Source organism: Ostrea edulis, chromosome 3, assembly GCF_947568905.1.
Source record: "Ostrea edulis chromosome 3, xbOstEdul1.1, whole genome shotgun sequence".
In the NCBI taxonomy this organism is placed as follows: Eukaryota; Metazoa; Mollusca; class Bivalvia; order Ostreida; family Ostreidae; genus Ostrea; species Ostrea edulis.
Window position 1 is genome coordinate 49,775,559 of NC_079166.1, and position 24,813 is coordinate 49,800,371.

Consider the following 24,813-nt stretch of genomic DNA (forward strand, 5'->3'; position numbering starts at 1 on the left):
AAATCTTTGAAAATCTTTTTCACAAGAACCATTGGGCAAGAGAAGTTTACATTTACATAAAAGCTTCCTGACATAGCGCAGATTCAAATTTGCAAAAATCATGGCCCTGGGATCATGAATTTACTACTTTGGTAGAGGGATTCCTGCATTCCTTATGTATGTGCAGTTCTTTAAAAAATAAAGGTTTACATTTCTAAAATTTGTCAATTTTACTATGTGTAATAGTACACATTGGCTTGAAAGAATGTTTATCAAGACATGTTTTTAATGATACACTAAAAACATTAAATATGATATCTACATATAATATGCATACTGCAGGAGTTTGTTTCATATTTTATATATCTGTTATTTTTATATCAATATATTTATACACACTAGGATAGATTTTACAAGACAATGTAATCACTTTTCATGGAATTCTTCTGGTCTTCATCATTGAGTATTTTTTAACTACTTTTATTCTATTCTATAAAGTCTTTTTACATGTTACCCAAATTCATCTTTGGCAACATTTCTAGAATGATTAATGATACACAGTTAATCGCCATAGTTGAACTTCTCTGAAAAGGTTTGCTGCTTTGATAGTACAGGTGTGATGACCAATGGGTGTTAGGTAATTGGCATTATTATCAAGGGTAAACCCTATAAAATTTGACCATTTGTTTGTGAAAATCCTTGGCATAATTATGGCATTTTGCAGGGTTGGCATTATAATGGGGGTGTTAACATGGGAGGAAATCTGTTCTTTAAGATTTTCAGGCAATAAGCAGGGGTGGCATTATAATGGGGGGCAATATATTGAGGGAGCACTGTACATTACATTATATGCCACGAAATATTTACCATTCAGTTCACATTAACAATTTTTTAATGCTATTCAACATTGAATTAAATGTTAAATAATTTGGGCAGAACTGGTTGTGTATCAAGGTATGTCACTTATTCTGTAATGCAAGATTTGGTAGCATGCAAAAGGATCCAAACTTACTGGTGGTTTTGTTGACACTCTGCCATGCACTGTAAGCCACCAAGGAGCTGTTCCCTGTGTCCCTGATCTGCTTGGCCTGTACATACACAGAGTAGTGGTGACCTGGCTTCAGGTTTAAGATGTGTGTCTCATACTTATACTGGTCATGGAGAGCTAGTACCATAGGTAGAGATGTGTTACCACTGTCTAACCAATCATGATACAGAAGCTGAATCAAATATAAAATTAATGCATATTATCAGAGTTACTTTTGACACAATATAATCATCTTCATTCAGAATAAGCAAGACCTATCCTAATCAGTCTAAAAATAATTCCTTGTGGAGCTGATCCAAGGTGCGTATTTGAAATACAGCATCAGCCTATCAGTATACAAAAATATTTGTTACTTGCAATCCTCATTGCTAGACTTTTGAATTGGGCAACATGAAAAATAAATGTGCTACAGCAAACCACGATATTTGCTAAATATCAAATACAGTAGAACACTCTTAATATTATGTCTTATTTCCAAAGCTATTTCATCACAATAAGCTGGTCATCATAATAAACTGAACTTAATCGTATCTTTATTTTCTCTAGTATGCATATTTTCTATTGAATTTATGAAATAAAATGTTTAGCATATTAATATATTCTCAGGAAATTGAAATAAAACAAAAAAAATCAACTGTTCATTTAATTAACATACACAAAAATTAATTAAAACTTAAATCTATGTGGTGTAAATGTTTATTGAACAAGATAAGAACAGTCTATTAGGATCAGGTAGCTTTCAACTTTAATGGAATGTTTAAATCCTGCAGGCCACATCATGTTCACAATCAGTATATGAAGGGCTTCACATTTCAAGGACAGCAAATCAGAGGTGTGAAAAAATAAATGACTAGACTGAATGGTCCAGTTAGCTTTGTGTCTAGCTAGTCCATCAGAGCATTACTATTCCTGTTCCTGTCCCACTTTAGTGGAAGTTTCAAGTTCTGGCTACATCATATCAAGAATATGTAAATTAAGAGCTTCACACCTTTGAAGACAGCGAAGAAAAAATGGACAGGATTTTGACATCATAGTAAAGGGGTTTTGCATCTTGGGCATCATAATAATATGGTAAATTTACATTGATGAAGTTTTGGGTTTTGGAAAAAAATATCATATAAACTGAATAACCATATTAAACCCAGTATACATAGACACACCACATTTACTTTATGTACATGATGACAATGTATGTGGGCTGTGCAATCTGATGTACCCCCATCCCTACCCCACTCCATTCATTTAAGGAATCACACTAATTACATATTGCATCTTCATCATATATTTTTCCTTCAGATTTGCAAAATGTTTTAAAGTTATTTTTTTTTACACAAAACAATCTGGTAATGTTCATAGAAAACAAATCCTAATTTTCAACCAGAAATGATATTCAAATCATAAAAGCAGACACAAAACTGTAGTTTACAATGAAGTAGTGTTGCTGTTTTGGGTCTACTGTTCTCCATTCCACATTGAGGGTGTTGGGGTCACCTGAAGTCACATTCAAATCCTCCACAGGCAAGGGCTCTAAAATTGGGAGGGGGAAATATTACAGAACAAGTCTTGTTAGTAACAGATTTAAATTGAGGATCTTTCTCACTAAATTCTTTGTTGGTAACATGATTTAAATTGAAGATCTTTCTCACTAAATTCTTTGTTGGTAACATGATTTAAATTGAGGATCTTTCTCACTAAATTCTTTGTTGGTAACATGATTTAAATTGAAGATCTTTCTCACTAAGTTCTTTGCTTTCATACCTGTGATAACCTGGACAGTGGCCCGGTCACTCTGGATGCCCTGATTGACTGTGGTGATGGAAATCTTGTACAGTTGTCCAGGAGTCAGGTTAGTGAAAGTGTACTGTAGTATGTCACTAGAACTGAAAATTATAAATACAGCACTAACACTACCAAACAACATCAAGGACCCTGTCATAAGTTAGTGATCTGTGTACAGAATCACATGTCAATACACAATATACAACAGGACCCTGTCATAAGTTAGTGATCAGTGTACAGAATCACATGTCAATACACTATATACAACAGGACCCTGTCATAAGTTAGTGATTTGTGTACAGAATCACATGTCAATACACTACATGTATATACAACAGGACCCTGTCATAAGCCTAAAAGTTATAAGCCTAAATTTCAGTGGCCAGTGTACAGTCATATGTTAGCACACTACATAAAATGATGTTCTTTCAATACAAAAATGACCTCTTTTTATGAATTTCTTATAGTTTACAATGTTCAGGAGTTCAGGAGTCTGTTTATATATTAATATTTCAACAAGAACAGTGAACCTTCATCTAACTTAATCACCTACACTGTACCATACAACAATGAACAAGAGACACTTCCACTATATTGATCACCAGGACCTAACTCCACAAAAGATAATCAAAATTAGCTGACAGTTAATTTGCCATCAACCCTTACAAATATCAGTTTGAAAATTGAAATTTTATTATTTCCCTAATATGTAAAATTTTAATCTTATTTAATCCCATTAGATGATGGATAAATTAGATGTACACCACACTAGGATGCTGAAACATATCAGTTGATGAACATTTCATACAGGTACCCCTGTGGATCTTGAGAAGATGATTAATATATACATGTACAATATATAAAATATTTTTCAATCTACAAATTGAAACCCTTGAGGTGATCAATTTTGAATTGATGCCAAACAAAGATGGTTCAGTTTTGTAATAATTTGACAAATGGTTCATAAAATAACTCTCAGGAATTTTTTTTAAAAGGATCTTGATTTGAATACAATCTAAATCAACATTAAATAACGAAGCCACCAAGACACCTTAGCTTAGCAGCATTACTATGCATCAAGTTTGTTTGCTAAATATTTACTTATAATTTATAATTATTTACTTATACATTTAATGCAAGAGACAAAGATACTAACCTTCGTTTCTCAAAAAGTACATAAACTCGGAAAAATACAAGTCAACTGAGCCGCGCAATGATTCACTTAGCAACAATGATGAAGTGTCTAGCTGTGAAGGTCGCCATCTTTAATCTTAGTTCTATGGAGCCTAGCCTATTTATCAAAATATTGTATCGAAGATGAAGTTTGTCATGATAGAAAATAAGTGTAGACTATGCATGCAATGCGTATTTCGCTGCCCTTTAGAGATCAACTCTGAAGTCGCTCATCTACGACAGATTGAGAAAATACGAAAAATTACATTGGTTAGGCCTACCCAAAATAAATCTTCAAATATCAGAAAATGCAATAATTTGCGGCATTTATCTCTGTGAAAACTTCTACTACATGAAAACTTACCCTTGTATGCAACATTGTTGCTAATAGTAAATCCAACACAAGAAAATCTGTATAAGGAAGTGACAAATTGCGATCCACATGTCAATGTGACTGACGTCATGTGATAAAATGTGATGTATGAATTTTTGTTTGCTTTGTTGAAAGGCGGATCAAGCCATGAAAAGTGAGAAATGTATTTCAAAATGAACAGGGCAATGCTTACTTGGTAAACCATTAATTGAAAGAATAACTGATAATATCTTTGTTTTAATTTATTATTCTACCATCATACAGAAAAAGATGTTTTACAACAGTGATTTGCATACAAGTAGATGCTAATATTGACAACGAAAAAACAATGTTTATCAAACCGAAGAAACTTATTGTACACGTTGACTTTCTATTCCATAGAAGGCTGAAAACAGTGCTGCGATGTAAATTAAGAGAGAGAGAAAAAAAATAGTTCCGACATCTGGTTGTCAAGGGGACCGTCCAGGTTATACAAAAAACAACCTGTGTTCCTCAATTGGAATTTGACCAATTAGAGACAAGGATACAATAAGAATTCAATTATTTGGGGGTAAAGAAGATAATTTTTAGAGATTGCACCAGTTTTTTGTTGTTGAAAATTTGGTTCCATCTTCAAAATTCCAGGTCAGGAAAATGGTGATCATAACATTTTTTTCTTCAAATGCTACAAACTTAATTTGGAAATATATGACCCATGTTCAAATGTTAACAGACCATACATAATGAGCAAAATCTGATCACAAAAGATCTCATACCTACACAGAATGCCTACCTTAGATGTACCATCAAGCATCAACAATACATACATTGTAACTACAATACTTGTACTACCACATGTTGGGTTTTGCCATTTTTGAGTTGTGGTGTTTTAGGTTCAACAGAACTATATACTTACTTTGGAATAGTAATGGGGGACTGTGTATGTAAAGGGTCTATAGCAATCTCAAAGGTGTCAAAAGTGCTGCCATTAGGCCTTGGCCAGGAAATGTTGACAGTGCTGATCCCCACATAGTCAACGTACAGCTCAGCTACAGAGCTTGGGTCTGTAAATCAACAGATACACTAACATACAAACATTATCAACCTGAACGTAATCCTGGTGTTCCATTGGAACTACATGTGTGCAAAATGAAAATTCATCTAACATATCCATTTTCAAAATAATATTTTGCCTATAATTTGAAGTTGCAACTTTCTTTGTCAAAACTGCAACTTTATTAAAATCTTTTTTCCTTTGCAAAATATAACCCATATTCACTAATCTAAGACTCACTTGTCATTGCCGACAGAGTGACCTCTGAACTCATCATATTGGCAACATGTGACCTGATATGAACTGTGTAGGTCTCTCCAGGATGTAGAGAGGTAAACCTGTAGTAACTGATGTACACCTTCTCTGTGACATTGATCTGATGGGTGTGGTCTGATGTTAGGTACACAGTGTAGTAATCCACAATCCCACTGGCTGGAGGTGACCAATCAACATCTAGCTCCCTGCCGCTAATTGCAGTTATGTTAACCATCTCAGGAGGATTTGGAACTATCGAAAAGAAATACATGTAATTATAGTCAATTCTTCAAACATACATGTAGCAACCTCTACTAAGAGTGTTATGTTGAGAGGTGGTGGCTGTAATGGTTATAGTAAAATATTATTAAAAACTTTAATTTGAAATTCCTTGCCATCGGAATTACAGGTCATTCGAAAACAGTGACATCTTTCAGAACTTTCAATCCCAGAAACTATTCTTTTCTATGCACTAACAGTATAGATTATTTGATGCTATATCCAAATAATCCCACTTAATTGACTAGATATTTGTCAATCGGTTTTTTAATCCAAGTTAGGGAAACATTTGTGGTACGACTTGTCTAAGTTCTTCACCATAAGTCTCAGTACAAGTTAATAACCCATTACTACTTCCTCTAACATTTACCCGCCACCATCAAATGTGGCACCAGCCATCAATTCATACATGCCAACTTTCCCGATTTGTGCGGGATTTTCCCGATTTCAAGCAGTTGAAAAGGCAAATCCCGATATCCCGATCGGGATTGCAAAAATACCCCGAAATCCCGATTTTCTAAAAATATCTCCCATTTTACGACAACAAACCCCCATTTCCAACCGGAATTTGAAATCCCGCGTCATTTCTGAACTGGCCAATCAGAAATCGGGACAATAGTCAGTCATTGCTGTTTACCTGTGTCGCATGGTATCGGAGTGATGTAATTTACTTGGTCTGCCTGTGTCGGGGTGCTTATTGGACAGTGCGAAGCATGTTTTGATAGTAATTAATCGGGAAGACGGATTTCAAATTGACATATCCCAGTGTTTTCCATTCATTTCATTTGAACAGGCCCATTTAGAATTGTAACAGGCCGGGGGGGGGGGGGGGGGGGGGGGGGTATGGAAATTTTGGAAAATTAGACGCAAAATCCTGCATTCTGAGGCATTTCAGGGGGCAAAATGACCCTTGTTCATATGCCACTTTTTAACCTACATTTTTAAATATATACCAAAGGGTTGAACATTTTTACCTCAGACAAGTTAGTCACAGTGGTGTTAAATACACACCTTTGCGATGTTTTGACTGGAAGAAATCATGTAATGTATTCGTTCGACGCTTCATTATTTTTCACTGCCATGTGCTTCTCACGCGCAAGGTGAGAGTTTAAAATATCGTCCAATCAAAATCGCCATTTCAAAAAGCTCTCGATAAAAATATAAACAAGGAAGAAATATGAAAGATATTTATAGCCAACCAATTGCTACCGCATACATTCTTCGCAAAGATCGATCGTGTAAATCAACATCACTGAAATTGACAACATATTATTTTTTGATTTTTTATATTTGAACCGGCCAGAAAATCGTTTGAAACGGTCAATTTGGCCGGCGGCCGGTTCTTAGGGAAAACACTGATATCCTTTACACAAACGTGAATGGCAATGATAATAGTGTCACCACGAAACAATCGGACATTCCCGATTTTTGACTCTCGCTGACAGCATCCAAAATATGCAATATTAAAGGTACGTAAAATATATGTTTTTCCAACTATGATAATATAGGCTACCCGAATCTATCTGTCTATAGCGATGTATTACATAGTCTATATAGTGTAGTATTCAATAGACTTTGTGATGCGTAATTTGCACAAGTCTGTACTGAATTTTTATTTTTATATCAGTATTTTACAAGTAAAAACGTTTATTTTGATGTGTGTTTTCCTGGTAATTATTTCAGATGTCATGGGTGCAAAGGTTTTGTTCACAAACTTCATAGCAGGGCAGATCACTCCTTTTCTGGTTGCAATGCAGATTGTTCCACCAGACTCTGCAACCCCATGAAATTGTTTACAGACAAGCAAGATCGCCTTTGTAGTCGTACCTAAATGCATGTGCTTTAATTTAAATGTTGATATATAGACCAGCCAATGTGTATATGGTGTAAAAGGATGCAACTTTAAGTATTACTTGATATGTATGTGACTTGTTGGAGAGGATTTTTTGCTGAATAGATGATTTTAATAAAATACTTATCTATATCTTTCAAAGTTTTTTTTAATATAGTTTTGTTAAAGTTGATGGTCAAACACACTTGATGTATGATACATGTATAATGATTAGATTGATATTTTATTTGAAAAGACAAATATTTATTTTCATGGTAAAATGTCGTGAATTTTGAGCGTTGAAAAAAGGTCGTCGCGTGCAAAATCCCCCATGGGGATTTTCAAAAGTTGGCATGTATGTCAATTGTTGAAAATTCCACCCTCCCAAACCCATTTCATGATAGCTATCTTGCGTATACATTCCTGGTGCATTTTACATGAAATAGTTTCTGCGTCCAGTTTTCTTTTTCCCGGTCCTCGTCAACTATTAAGGGAAGAGGTGTCCATTGCCATATCATCCAGTACAAGAAATCCGGCCCAGGCAGTCCAGCAGCAGTAATGGGATGTTCCATGTGGTTACTGGAACTGGACTAATTTTCATGCTTTAGCCTTGTTTCAGCTCCTTTTTCGTCACATCATGTGGCAGGTCTGGGGGGATTCTAGGGGCATATCTGGCCTGTGTGTCCCCCCCCCCTTACAATCCGCCAATCAAGACGGAGGGCATGTGTGTTTATTGGGGGAAGAATAAACCCTCAGGTGTTAATGTTTATTGGGGAAAAAATACCCCTCATGTATTGTAACATCGGAGTCTACATGTGTCTGCCAGACTGGGGCCCCCTCCAACTCTATTAAAAGGAGGGGAGGCTCACTATCAACCATGGAGCAATTCTTTGGCAAACAGGGTAAACAGATATGTCAACCATTCAACCCCTGTCCACATGTTGTTTCTATACATGAGACTCCATTGGCATTTGTGCCCATCACAAGGCCCCCGTTTTGCCCATTATGCACCTTGTGTGTTGGTAGCTCGGTTGTTCCCCCCAGACCTGTGTATTTAGCAAGCAATGCAGCCAATTATCTCCACTTTCCTGTTATGAGTACAGCTCATATTTGGCTGGTAATGACATTTAATGATTCAATAAATGTGTATTAAATGAAGTTGGCGCTATGGATTTTGTTTCCACAGTAATGGTTCAAACCCAACATAGTCTGCTGGAAGTTTGTGTAGATCCCCCATGGTTTTGGCTACTAGTTGACTAAGACACTTCAGCCTAAAGGCATTTAGATGTCCCTAGGTGGATATATCGACTGTTCAATTAACTGGGACTTGTTTAATTCTAATATACCTAGCAGAGGTAACTTTTATCCAAAAAATTCAAGTTTGGTACCAAAATATGTGTAAGGTTTACACAACATTTCAGATTGCACCAGCATAAACAAGCTATATTGCAGAATGTAACGATTTATAGTCTACCTCAATAATTATGGTTTACCTCATTCAGCCCCACTAATGAGTATACTCATCCTATTTCTAGTGCACCGTTTACCTAGTGATGATTATAGTCGTCCTGGTTTTCCCCTCCTATTTGGCTTGTATGTGAAAGAAGCTTTGATTGGTCGGAACTAGAAGAATTCGAGTGCACACGATTATACCAACCAATGAATGACATGTTAAGATGTCTTTGTGTGAAGTACTCTTCATCTAGATATGATATAAATTACTGTAGACAGAGGAATTTGGTAAATGATCGAAAATGGCGGACGTATTGCGAGAATTTACAAGACGATAATAGGGAAGATTTTGAGGGATTTGAATTGAAAGACGTTGAAAAACCAGAGGATAATTACATTTATCCTCTGCTTAATTTGGATGATGCTCTAGAAAAAGGATTAGTCTTTGAAGTGTCTTATGTTGAATCGGAATCCAACCTTGAGTCAGAAACTGAAGTAGCAACAATGTCGAGATTGAGCTGGCACGGGATATAAACATTTCTGCCTTCCGTGGACCACAGCCTGGACCCATACAAATACTTAAGGCCGATAAAAAGGAGTTTGAATTCCTGAATTTAATATTTCCAGACAAGTTTTACACTACAATTTCCGAGGAAACAAAACTCGTTTGCACATCTCTGCATCAGAGCTAAAACAAACTGTAGATGGTATGATACAACTCCTGAGGAAATGCGTGCATTTCTTGGATGTTTAATTGTGATGGGTATTGTTTGTGCACCTGCACCCAACCACTTAAAAAAATTTCCAAACATTTATGGACAACAAGAGGTACTGTGAGCAATGCTCACCCCCCGCTTACCCCAATCTCCCAAAGGGTGTTGGTAATAGGTATAAGCTACCTCTTTTCTGAGTGTTAAAAACAAATGGCATGACAAACCTTGGGTATTCTCGTTTGTAGGGAGAAATGGATTATCTAGGAACACAGCATCTCCATGAGATGAAAAAATCTGTTAAAGAATTTAAATGGAAACCATATTGCTACTTCGATGTCCAGTGCACGTGACCTTTGACCTTTTGACCCCAAAATCGATATGGAACATCTTCATCCCATGGGTAGTCCATATGTATGATATGGTGACTGTAGGTGGAAAGGATAACGCTTTAGATGATATGGTGACTGTAGGTGGAAAGGATAACGCTTTAGAGCCCGGAAACCATTGCGTCTACAGACAGACGGACAACCTGATTCCAGTACCCCCCCCCCCCCCCCCCCCCCCACCACCACACACACACAACTTGTTGCGGGGGGTATAATAAACAGTGAAATATGAAGATATTTGTTGGCGAAAACTTTTTACTTTTGTTTTCTTTGGTGAAATGAACAAGCATTTTTTATGATAAGATATATTCTACATGTATATCTTTAGAATCTGCATTTATTCCTCTTTCTAACCTGAAAATTTTAAGAAAAGATGTGCTTAATTAATGAAGTAGTGGCTATTTATCTATTGTCTGCTGATCATTCAGCAGCAGCAGGGAATTTGATGAAAATTTGCCTGGGGCACATGCTACAAAACACTGCTGGGGTCTATCTCAGATAAGATAGCTAGGGCTGAATGAGTTAAGCAGTCAAACCTGTCCAAGCAGCACCTCTTTTCAGAGGCCCCAGAATTTTAACAGCAACTTTCTGATCTCCTTGATGGATTTTCCTATATATTTTGATGGTTGCCAGTGGTCACCTTCACTAGAACAAATGAGCCCAAACAAACACTGTATTCATAACTGTGAAATAATTATCTGTAAGGACCAGACTTTTATTTTTCTTGCGAGGAATTCTGCTAATATGACTTTTACCCGAGAAGAATTTTGCAGAATTGAATCTGACCTTCATGTACCTCTGAGGAATTCTGCCAACATGACCTTTACCTGAGAAGAATTTTGCTAACCTGATCTTTACATACCTGTGAGAAATTCTGCAATGATCTGAGGACTGAGCTTCTTCTGTTTAGCGGCCCGAACGCCTACAGTGTAATTCTTTCCAGGAACCAGGTTGCTGAAAGTCACTTGTCTTAATTGGAGATTATCTTGTTGGCTGCAATGACACATATATCAACATGCAATATACATGTTTCTGTAAAACTGTTGGATAAAATTTCACTTCTGAATCACTGCTAAAGCCAGTACTCCAAGACTATTAAATACAAATGATGATTGAATTGAAAATAGGAGTAACTATCATGTATCCACTAAATACTTTTATTACCTAACCAACTATATAAATTGTAATCAGTAATTTCTTACTTCTCCCTACCTCGGGACAACAATTGGACTGCCCCCTTAAGGTAGTGATTGCATGGGTCATTGAAAATTAATGAATCTATGAATTTTTTAAATTTTTTACATATTTTGTAGTTGACAGTATCCGTAACTCATTACGAAAGTATCATAAATGATTTTCACAGAAATTGTGACGCTACAGTTGTCATAGTAACCCCTCTTGTCGACATTCTGTAATAAATGGTAAAGGTGTTTCAGATGGTGTTTAAAAATGATACGAAAAGAATAAGTTATACAAATGTTATATCAAATTGTAGTTAAAGCCTTAATTAATACATGTATATCATTTGTATTAAGATGTCCATTCATTTTCATAAGAAGTAGTAGCACAGCTCCTTATGTGCAATTATACAATTTTTAGAAGGCAATTATTCACCAAAACAGGCATATTTTCACCCCCTGAAAAATAAAGGACCAATGAATTTCTTTTTATTTTTACATATGTTTTAACATGTGTTAGTAGGAATTTTTTCTGAAAGTATCAATATTGGTTTTCAGCTTTACTATGGCGCTATGAGCACTATATTTACCCCCTCCCCCTCCTTACATAAATGCTGTAGGTGATAATACGATAAATATGCATCTTATATGTATTTATTTCAACTCATGTTACAACTATAAATATGTTTTGATGTTTACTATTGAATTAATTTCACATAGAATGATAGTACTGTTGCTTTGGAGATGTTTTTATTACTTTCTGTTTGAAATTACTTGTATATTCATGCTCTGTAAGTGTACGTTAAAAACGCGGGAAATATAACACAGCCGATGTAAACTGTGCATTGTGACGTTGTATCACCTGCGACGTTTTTCCTCTTTCTCTTTTCAAACCAAGCGATTATCAAAAACAACGAAACTTTCTTTAACTTTCAAATTATAAGAAATAACTGAACTAGCTTAGAAAAACATAATTATTAAAAACGAGTGTTGTTTTCAAAATTCACACTTTTTGATTTAACATAACATCCACGTTACATAGTAGACTCCCTCGATTTCCCGATGATCTTAAAGTGGACAATGAGAATATATGTAGCAAAATAAAGTGTTTTAAATCTATGTAACGTGTACTTAGGAAAGATATGATTAGTATTATCATTATTTTTTGCTCAAAATGACGCGTTTACAAAACCCGTGTTTCCTCGGCCTAACGGTTTCCCTTGGATATTACACATTCAGCATTTTAGATTTATGTGCACAAACACCATATACATGTTATGAAATTTAGAGCATTATATTATAATTTTAATAGGCCTAGTGGTTTGTGAATTAAGTTTATGCTTTGTAAGACTAAAAATTAACCGAGGAGTGGGGATGGGGGTATATGAATCATGGAGACGTAAACTATAACTATCATTTAAAAGATAATTAAAACACAGGGGATTTATCATTTTTATTTTATCTTACTTGTATATTTCTAAACATATTTTCACTTTATCCTGTGTCTAGTTGTATCTGACAAGTGTTTGTTTCCATCGTCTGTCGTTATTATGGATGCTTAGCGCTTGACGTATTCCGTAATCGGAAACGAAAATAGTTTCTTTTTAGATTCTACATGAATAAACCATGTGATGCTTTGCAATCACTACCTGAAGAAGCCATGACAATAAGTGTATACTGTATTCATTGTTTCATTGCAAAAGTTAGTAAATGTATATTCAAGTATCATGACAGAGCCTGAAGACAACATAGCCAACAAACTTGTAATATCAATTTGTTTTAACTATGCCTTATAATTGACTATAATTCCACAAACAATGTTGTAAATGAATGACTATCCCCATTCTGTCCAGTTCTCAAACTTAGTATGACAGAAACAATGAACTGAAATAGCTTACACTGGGGACATCGTGTTGATTTCTCTGGGAGTTATAGTGGACTGATAGTAATCCAGGCCCCCAGATGTCACAGTTGTCCAAGTCAATGTCACAGTGGAGTTGGTGACCTCTGTTAACTGCAAATTCTGTGGACTGTTTGGGTCTGAAATAGAAACCATTAATTCAGGTACACAAATACACTTACTAAACATGTTCAATATTGTTACATATAATTATATGAAAACTAAAATTGTAAAGAATCTTTAACAAGGCAAAAAAATAATTACTTGGTTCTCAAGCCAATTTTGTCAAAAATAAAGGGAGGTTGTTTTTTAATCCAATAAAAAGGAGACAAGGGAATTCTTTCTTCTTTTTTTAATTTCAAAGTCGCGACTTTAAAACAGGTAAAGCAAAACCCTCCCACAATGACAGAATAACCATTATGCCTTTTCGTATCTGTACAGATATTAACCCCATCATGATCAAATACTTGGAACCATATCATATAACCTCACCAGCCATTTGCAAAAATTTAACTGTTTACGGCCGCATCAGGATGACCCAAGCTTATTCAAGCGTTTTCTTGATAGGAGTATTTAAAATGTGATCGGGGATTCCAGAGTTTTTTGTGTGTGTGTGGGGGGGGGGGGGGGGGGGGGCAGGCATCGAAAGAGCGCCATCGTCGCAATCCACAGGTTTTTGTTTCATTTCATTCCACAAATTTGAAAAGGAATGAAACAATAACCCATGGTTTGCGACGATGGCAGAGCACATGAAAGAAATCTTATTTTAATCATTTAAGGATAAAAATGGTTAATGCACATTGTGTATTGTTTAAACAGATGCAGGCAGGCCTGAGAATCAAATAAATGATTTTTTAAGCCTAAGGCAAATTTGGTTTTTAAAACATAATACAGCAAATGTACATGTAACAAACTCCGTGGAATATATGTCACTTTCTTCCCAGATTGTGCGGGTGGTAACTGAAAAGTTATACAAGGTGCCCGCCGTTAGGTTCCACAGGAATATATCTGTTTCTTCATTATTCAAAGGCAAGTTTTGATCAAATGTCTGCTCTGATCCATTGACTCTGAAGACCTCGATATTGTAATTGTTGAAGTAGGAGTAGAATGGGGGGAGGATCGTGAGGTGAAGATGAGAGGTGGAGCTCGAGTTGTCCAACAGACCCAGCACTGTTTCAGGCTCTGAAAAAGTTTATAGTATTTAATGATTTAAAAACAAAGCTGCCTAATATAATTCATTGCATGTTTCACAAAATATGTTGCCGGAATATAATTCACAAAAATCAATATATGCACCCAGGGGTGCATGAGCCGAGTTGCATGGGATACATTGTAAAGTCAGGAATGATGTGGCATATTTATAATTGTGAAGAACTAATTTCAATTTTAAACTTTTTGAGTTACTCTCCAGAAACCATATTTGTCTGAAGTTTTCAATCTATTTTCAGTCACTGTGACCTTGATCAATGACCTGTTTTCTCCAAAATCAATAGGGGCCTTGCTTTGCTGGTATCCAACAATATATCCAAGTTTCATTTGATTAAAATTTAAAAAATTTCGAGTTATCCTCCAGAAACCAAAATTTTTTGGAATTTTAAATCTATTTTCAGTCACTGTGACCTTGACCTTTGACCTATTTTCTCCAAAATCAATAGAGGTCTTCCTTACCTGGTACATAACAATATCTTTAAGTATCATTTGATTCAGATTTAAACTTTTTGAGTTATTATCTGGAAACCAAATATTTCTGAAATGTTCATCCTATATTCAGTCACTGTGACCTTGACCTTTGACTTTTTTTCTCCAAAATCAATAGATGTCTTCCTTACCTGGTACCCAACAATATATCAAAGTTTCATTTGATTCGGATTTAAAAATTTTGAGTTATCATCCGGAAACCAAATTTTTCTGAAATTTTCATCCTATATTCGGTCACTGTGACCTTGACCTTTGACCTTTTTTCTCCAAAATCAATAGGGGTCTTTCTTACCTGGTACCAAATTATATATCAAAGTTTCATTTGATTTGAATTTAAACTTTCTGAGTTATCATCCAGAAACCAAATTTTTCTGAAATTTTCATTCTATTTTCTGTCACTGTGACCTTGACCTTCGACCATTTTTCTCCAAAATCATTAGGGGTCTTCCTTACCTGGTACCCAACAATATATCAAAGTTTCATTTGATTAGATTGTAAACTTTTTGAGTTATCATCCGGAAACCAATTGTTGACGCCCAACCGCTCGCCCACCAACCCACCCACCCGCATCACCAAACCAATAGCCGAGTTCAACTTCGTTGCAAATCAGCTAATAAAATGCACCAACATGGCACATGATATGCCCATCACGAAATGTTCCTTGTAACATAAGGCCCACAGGCCATAATGGTCACTTAAATATCACAGCATAGAACATAAATCAGAAGTGTTGTGAGCAAGTGGTGCAGCTGACTATCTGTAAAACTATCTGAGGTCTGGATGTTCTTGTGGTCAAAAACAATGTTTAATCTTCTAATTCTGGTCATAAGCAACCTCCATCCAGTAGGAGTCCCAAATAATTCTCAGTTACTAAGCTGTGGCACAGATAACAAGAGGCCCATGGGCCATATCGCTCACCTGAGTCACCTTGGTCCATATCAGAAGACTTTCCATACATATTTGCATGTAAAACCGTAGTCCCTATTATGGCCCCAACCTACCCCTGGAGGTCATGGTTTTTGAAAACTTGAATCTACACAATGTCAGAAAGCTTTCATGTAAATGTGAACATCTTTGGCCCAATGGTTCTTGAGAAGATTTTTAAAGATTTGTATGTAAAACTTTGATCCCCCCTTGTGGCCCCATCCGACCCCCAGGGGCCATGATTTGAACAAACTTGAATCTGCACTATGTCAGAAAGCTTTCATGTAAATATCAGCTTTTCTGGCTCAGTGGTTCTTGGGAAGAAGATTTTAAAAGATTTTCCCTATATATTTGTATGTAAAACTTTGATCCCCTATTGTGGCCCCATCCTACCCCAGGGGGCCATGATTTGAACAAACTTAACTCTGCACTACGTTAGGAAGCTTTCATGTAAATATCAGCTTTTCTGGCTTAGTGGTTCTTGGGAAGAAGATTTTTAAAGATTTTTTCTATATATTTGTATGTAAAACTTTGATCCCCCATTGTGGCCCCATCCGACCCCCGGGGGCCGTCATTTTAACAAACTTGAATCTTCACTATATCAGGAAGCTTTCATGTAAATATCAGCTTTTCTGGCTCAGTGGTTCTTGAGAAGAAGATTTTTAAAGATTGTCCCTATATATTTGTATGTAAAATTTTGATCCCCCTCTGTGGCCCCATCCGACCCCCGGGGGCCATGATTTTAACAAACTTGAATCTGTACTATGTCAGAAAGCTTTCATGTAAATATCAGATTTTCTGGCTCGCTTTCATGTAAATATCAGCTTTTCTGGCTCAGTGGTTCTTGAGAAGATGATTTTTAAAAAATTGTCCCTACATATTTGTATGTAAAACTTTGATCCCCTATCGTGGCCCCATCCGACCCCCGGGGGCCAGGATTTTAACAAACCTGCATCTGTACTATATCAGGAAGCTTTCATGTAAATATCAGCTTTTCTGGCTTTGGACAGTGGTTTTTGAGAAGATGATTTTTAAAGATTTTTCCTATATATTTGTATGTAAAACTTTGATCCCCCATTGTGGCCCCATCCAACCCCCGGGGGTCACGATTTTAACAATTTAAAATCTGCACTATATTAGGAAGCTTTCATATAAATCTCAGCTTTTCTGGCTCAGTGGTTCTTGAGAAGAAGATTTTTAAAGATTTTCCCTATATATTTGTATGTAAAACTTTGATCCCCTATTGTGGCCCCATCCGATCCCCGGGGGCCAGGATTTTAACAATTTACAATCTGCACTATATCAGGAAGCTTTCATATAAATCTCAGCTTTTCTGGCTCATAAAAAAAGATTTTTTTATGACCCTATTCTATTTTTACCTTTTCTTGATTATCTCCTCTTGGAACGTGGCCTGGCCCTTTATTTTAACAATTTAGAATCTCCTTTCCCTAAGGTTGCTTTGTGCCAACTTTGGTTGAAATTGGCCCAGTGGTTTTTGAGAAGAAGTCTAAAATGTTAAAAGTTTACAGACGGACGGACGCCCGGAATATGGGTGATCAGAAAAGCTCACTTGAGCTTTTAGCTCAGGTGGGCTAAAAATGTTTCGTTTGATTATTCTAAATCACAATTATTTCATTGATGAATATCAATAGTATTATAGTATTTAGATAAATAAAAAGAACTTTTTTAAATGGTGACCTTGACCTTAGTCAAATGACATTAGTTTAAAGTCCTCCAGTCAAAAGCAACATTTGTGCCAAGTATGAGCAATAGTTACACTACTGTACAACAAAGATGGGGGTAACAGACATTATAGTTACACCCCTGTATGATGATGATGGGGATCTAGAGGGGGTAACAGACATTATAGTTACACCCTGTATGATGATGGGGATCTAGAGGGGGTAACAGACATTATAGTTACACTCCTGTATGATGATGATGGGGATCTAGAGGGGGTAACAGACATTATAGTTACACTCCTGTATGATGATGGGGATCTAGAGGGGGTAACAGACATAGTTTCACTCCTGTATGATGATGATGGGGATCTAAAGGGGGTATCATACTACACTTACTGGTGGAATGGAATGTGCTGTATCATATTACACTTACTGGTGGAGTGGAATGTGCTGTATCAAACTACACTTACTGGTAGAGTGGAATGTGCTATATCATATTACACTTACTGGTGGAGTGGAATGTGCTGTATCATACTACACTTAATGATGGAGTGGAATGTGCTATATCATACTACACTTAATGATGGAGTGGAATGTGCTGTATCATACTACACTTACTGGTGGAGTGGAATGTGCTGTATCATACTACACTTACTGGTGGAGTGGAATGTGCTGTATCATACTACACTTATTGATGGAGTGGAATGTGCTGTATCATACTACACTTACTGGTGGAGTGGAATGTGCTCTATCATACTACACTTAGGCCAATTCAAGTTAATTAGTAGATTATCATCCACAGTCACCAAAAAGTATGGGGCGGGTGGGAGGATTTTATTTTTTAATTTTTATTTTCTGAGAAAATATTTTGTCAACAGAAGTGCGTCATTTAATCATAAATGCTAGATGGATATCAATTTATGCTTATTTCACAGACGATTCCAGGTTAAGCTTTAATATTAATTTCAAACACAGAAAGTTACCAAACCTTTTCAAGATTTACACTCGTTAGAACGCGAGAAATTAAGAAAACCATACATATATGATATATCTATTTTCTTCACCGTTAACGTAGTTTTTCACTTTGCTATACCGGAGTCGGGCAATGAAAATTTTCTGGAAGTTGCAAGTTTCGCAAAATAAAAAAATTCAGGGGGTGGGGGGGGTGGGGGGGGGTGGGGGGTGTCTCCGATTTTTAAGGAGCGGGCGGGGATGATAATCTATCAATTAAGTTGAATTGGCCATACTGGTGGAGTGGAATGTGCTGTATCATACTACACTTACTGGTGGAGTGGAATGTGCTGTATCATACTAATGTTACTAGTGGAGTGGAATGTGCTGTATCATACTACACTTACTGGTGGAGTGGAATGTGCTGTATCATACTACACTTACTGGTGGAGTGGAATGTGCTGTATCATACTACACTTACTGGTGGAGTGGAATGTGCTGTATCATACTACACTTACTGGTGGAGTGGAATGTGCTGTATCATACTACACTTACTGGTGGAGTGGAATGTGCTGTATCATACTACACTTACTAGTGGAGTGGAATGTGCTGTATCATACTACACTTACTGGTGGAGTGGAATGTGCTGTATCATACTACACTTACTGGTGGAGTGGAATGTGCTGTATCATACTACACTTACTGATGGAGTGGAATGTGCTATATCATACTACACTTACTGGTGGAGTGGAATGTGCTGTATCATACTACACTTACTGGTGGAGTGGAATGTGCTGTATCATACTACACTTACTAGTGGAGTGGAATGTGCTGTATCAAACTACACTTACTGGTAGAGTGGAATGTGCTATATCATACTACACTTACTGGTGGAGTGGAATGTGCTGTATCACATTACACTTACTGGTGGAGTGGAATGTGCTGTATCATACTACACTTACTGGTGGAGTGGAATGTGCTGTATCATACTACACTTACTGATGGAGTGGAATGTGCTGTATCATACTACACTTACTGGTGGAGTGGAATGTGCTGTATCATACTACACTTACTGGTGGAGTGGAATGTGCTACTTACTGGTGGAGGTGGAATGTGCTACTTACTGGTGGAGTGGAATGTGCTGTATGGGGCACTCTGCCTCTGACCTTTCCTGGTGTAACCCTGTATCAATAACTTCTGGCCTGGAATTCCTGGAGCATCCACTAGACAAAGGCGAATTACCATTCTACACATCAGTTTCTTCGTCTGCTGGACATTTCTGGTGTCATTGTAAGTAGCAGTCAGAAAAAATTCATCCTGTAAGTGACACAAGATTTGGTATAAATACCTATGATCTTACATGATTGATTTCTCTCACTGCTATTAGGATTGTGGTAATTACACTGTGTTGCTAAGGGGGGTTATCATATAGTACAGCAGACTCCCTGAAATGTTCTACTTTCCTGTTTCAGTGAGCAAATGATGAGTGAACAGTGAGCAAATGCTAATTATGAAAGCAAAGCAGATAGTGACTGAACAGTGTGTGAATGCTAAAAGGTTGAACAGTGAGTGAACTCAGAAAGTGAACAAATTGCAAATGCGAGTGCGAAGTGAATGAGTGATCGATCAATGGATGATAAACGCAAGATGAGCAATTCATTCAGAACATCTCAGGAGTTTTCCTCACATAACTTATTCCCATAATCAGGTAAAATTTAATCAATGTTTTGTTTTGTTTGTATCCTGCCTACAAGGTTTTCCTACTAAGTGGTACTACGACCTTGACCTTAACCTTGAAGAACAAAAGAGGTCCTCCACTGACCATGATATGTCCCGTCTTTGGCAGGCATACACATAAAAAGATGCTATAGACACAGGGAGCCAGCAGTGTTATTAAACAAGACTGGATGAAGTCAAATCAAAAGCCTAAAGGGCCTCAGAGTCAACTCATCCATGATTTCCAACAAGGGGTGGTATATACAGCATCGTCTTATAAGATTTAATTCTGAATCTTTAAAGTATGGTAAAACAAAATGTACATACATAAGTATTATGCTTAACTAGATAACTATAGAATTTCATGAACATCACAAATAAGGAAAACGACACATCGGCTTGAGGAATTTACCCATAAAAGCTTCAAAAGTCGTGTAACATAAAAGTTCAAGATCAAAGGTTACTATCAGATCCATGGTACCTAGTACATCTGCAGTAGATGATCACTTATCGGTACATGTCAAATATCAATAATCAATATCAATACCCCTTCCTTCAAGATGTTCTATTTACATGACGTATTCCCGCAAAAATGTACCACGTGTGTATGTAAATGATGTTAACTAGTTTGTTGTTTATTTATTTTAAAAAAAGCATTCATTAATTCATTTCAGAAATACTTTTGTCAGAATTCTGTTAGAATATTAGTTCAAAAAAAGGCCATATCATTTACTTCCATGGAAAATTGAAAATTGCTTATTCATCTAACCCGAATTCTAACACACACACACACCCTTTATATTCATGCCCGATTAAAAATATTGTTTGATAGACTTCATGAAAGGTGAAGGTAACGAACAGTGATCAATCTCATAACTCCTATAAGCAATATAAAATAGAGAGTTGGGCAAGGATTTCATACGTCTTTCACCATCATTGTTTGGCTAAAAGAATCTGATTCACAAACCCCAAAATATGGCCCTTAAAATATATAAAAATGAAAGTAAATGTTGAATAGGAGTATTGGTGTTATAAAAATGTATTAGAATCCGGGGTTTAAAAAAACATGTTAGATTTTAAAAGTAGGAGCACAACTAAAGCTGTATACATGCTAGAACCGGATATGGAACCGTATTTTAGTCATTTTTCACCAAAAACTGGTTATTTTGTAAAGGTTTTGCCATACTGGTTTCATCTCGCCCAAAATATTTAAAGCATTTTTATAATATACACCTTTCCATTTGACCATAAATGCAATTATATTTTAGGGCGAGCTAGGAGCACTATTTTTATTTTTCAAAAAACGATATTCCGGATTGCTGAAAAATATTACGATTATAATGCACTGGTGGTGGTAAGCTTGAATTTTACAGATAATATGGCTGATTTAAGTATCTTATGGAGAAAGAAACTACAGTTTTTATTTCGTGTCATGTATAGGTCATTTTGGTTCGGTGTTTATTTTTAAAGCATGGGAAATTCCCTCACCTAATAATAGTTTTAGGTTGCAGCTTGTTTTGCCCTTTTACTATAGATGTTCATTTTCAATACCTAGTTGTTTTCATCTTTTAAAGTCGTTCACAAAGCATCTTCATTGCATCGTTGCTTAAAAACTGTGTACAATTTTGGTAGTTTTACATTATTATCATAAACATTATCATTAAACGAAATGACAGTTACTGAAACTGTTAGGCCTTGTGACTGAAATGTACATGGCGTCTTCTTTCACTTTGGGATATCGGAAAATATTCAGGCTTCACGCAAGTATTCTTGTATGGTACTGATATCATATCGAATAATTTTTGCTTTATTTATTTATTACCATAGCATGCAGCACTACCGCCAGTTAAATCCGACACAGTAAATTATGTAAGCAATTCTTAGATAGCGATCCACATGTTATCAATGAGACATGACGTCATCTGTTGTAAGACATTCATGACGCATTTTATGCTTCGATAGGTGGATAAGTAACCCCCATATGAAAATACTCGATATACCGGTTTTTTATGTCACATATGATATTGTTGTACATGTCAAGAGTTTTTTTATTTTTTATTTTTATGTAACTAATTACTTTACTTGTAAACAAAATCTGTGCGTTTTGCTTTTGGGGGATGAGGTAAGACAATACAGTATTTATTGTGCATGTTTAATTCCGTTGATTTTTCTTTTTCATGGGCCTATTTCGAAGGCCTATCAACGTATCAGTGTTCCATTGTCCAATGTAAAATTAGAAAAGGAAAAGTAGTGTCGTCTTGGTTGTCAAGGAGGTATGTCCCCATACCAAGTTACTTTTATACAATATAAACAAATATTTTTTTCAGCGTGATCAACAAATCAAATTGCGTGTTACAAATAAAATTAAATTATGACAGACGGACTGAATGCTATATTATATATGTGTTTTGCCAATTAATAAACTGGACATGTGTTGTGCCAATAAATATATCTTAATTTAATAATCCAGCCTACAATAGCAACAGGAAATTGTGCTTAAATTGTCCAATCTTCAAAACCTTAAATTGTGTACATGTGTGTGGTGGCGGTGGTAGGTGGTGGTCTTCATCCACTCAAACTGTCCCAATCCCCCTCCCGAATTCAATTTCTTTACGTGTGCAGTGGATAGGTCGCCACATGGACCCATACAGGTCTACTGTAAGGATGTTTTAAAATCTCGGTGTCAAATGCAACTGGTTCACACAAAAAATATATAGACAAAATGATTTGACGATTTGCATTTTAGTTGCTTCTATTCATACACGCTATACAACAGTACTGAATCTATAACATCTTGAGAGAGAGAGAGAGAGAGAGAGAGAGAGAGAGAACATCAGTAATTATATACAGGTACGGGGAGTTTAATCAAATCTTAAAATGTATTATATTCTTCTTATTAATTAACCATTCCACTTTATTTTGATATATTTGATTTCCCTTTTTTCCGTGTTAAATTATTCGGCTGGCGCGAGTTAGGACTGCTCCCCCCCCCCCCCCTTTCTTAAACCGATGTTACTTGCCTAGCTATCTAACGCCCTTTCAGTCAAAAATAAAATGAATATATAATCTATATTACTACTTCATTGGATTTACTAGATTTTTTTTTTTACCACCGTAATACATGTTTATGTAAGCGGACAATCTAGGCATTTTTAAAATTATTTTTCCATCTTCGATTGTATTCAGTCCACGAAGAGCACAATGGACTCAAAACCCATGGCAAGCGAAGATGATTTTTATCCCCGTTTTCGGGTGTTATAACTGACCAAAAAATAGTATGTTTAATTGTTTTACAACTTTCATTCAGAAGACGGGTAAGTTTGTGAGTTACTGAATAAACAAAAATCGTCCGCATTCTTATTTCAATTGTTGTCAACTGTACACTTTGTGATGTTTCTACACTACCTGTAAACATGTAGACAGTGGATCTAAATCATCTAATATTCTTAATTACAATAAAAATTATACATTAAAAGACATGTGGTGCACTAATATAAATGTCAATCTTTTAAAATAGTCGCACAAATAAAACAATGCTTTTATTTGACATTTCATGGTCCCATTTCTTTGAGCTGGTATAATTCATGCTATTTATCAAATTGAAATCATTGCCAAATAATACCATGTGATATTCGTTTGTTCATTTTCAAAGTCAAATGATCCTTATATTATTTGGTGAACTCGTGCTGCTCGTGCTATGAAACAATGTGCCGACTAAAACGTACAGATGATTGTGTACGGGATGTCGAGAATTTGGGCATTTCATAAAGGTGTGAACGTCTGCGGGGAAGTCTGCATACGGATATATATCAATATCTTGATATATCTATATACAAGAAATAATCCCGATTTACAAACATGTTGAGGTTTCTACTTGGAGATAATTAAAATCCATTTAGCGACACTGTCCACTCTATTTCTGGGGTTTGGGACAATTTATCTGCTTCAAACAATTAATACATAACGGACGTCATAAGTTAAGGGCAATTAAGATGAATTGTTTCGAATAGCAAACTCCAACACGTAAACAATTTAAGTAAGTTATCAAATCAGTATGATAATTCTTTAAAGATAGACAGTGAAGGTACATTTTTAAAGTTAAATTACTATTATAAATTTACAATAATATTTATTATATGATTGAATAATTCCTAGCTCTCTAATTGGCTGAGATCCAACAATGAAGAAATCATACTAGTACGTTATGTTTACCTGCACGTGACCTTCCAGGTGAACATAAGGAATTATTTTTTCCACATAGGACCAAAAATAGGTCGTTGAAACTTACAATTAAAGCAAAGAACAATCTGGAAGGGTTTTTTAATCATTTAATCATATAATAAAACAATTATTGCTGTTTTTGAGGTCAATACGATGATTTAGCCATCTTCGAAGTACAATATTCACCTCGCCCTTCGGGCTCGGTGAATATTGTACTCCTCAGGTGTCTAAATCATCGTATT

At 36.0% G+C, this 24,813-nt stretch overlaps 1 protein-coding gene across 2 annotated transcripts in view; it reads right to left on the reverse strand.

The window, feature by feature from the left end:
* The window catches only part of LOC125676005 (tyrosine-protein phosphatase 10D-like), a 99,367-nt gene that overhangs the window by 48,417 nt on the left and 26,137 nt on the right, over nt 1–24,813 (reverse strand). For both annotated transcript variants that reach the window (XM_048913877.2, XM_048913878.2), the window contains exons 5-13: nt 19,759–19,951; nt 14,283–14,561; nt 13,378–13,519; nt 11,164–11,294; nt 5,626–5,892; nt 5,248–5,395; nt 2,786–2,907; nt 2,454–2,554; nt 992–1,199 (exon numbers count right to left, since the gene is read on the reverse strand). In XM_048913877.2, coding sequence (XP_048769834.1) covers nt 992–1,199; nt 2,454–2,554; nt 2,786–2,907; nt 5,248–5,395; nt 5,626–5,892; nt 11,164–11,294; nt 13,378–13,519; nt 14,283–14,561; nt 19,759–19,951 — 1,591 coding nt within the window. The remainder of the gene's footprint in view (nt 1–991; nt 1,200–2,453; nt 2,555–2,785; nt 2,908–5,247; nt 5,396–5,625; nt 5,893–11,163; nt 11,295–13,377; nt 13,520–14,282; nt 14,562–19,758; nt 19,952–24,813) is intronic.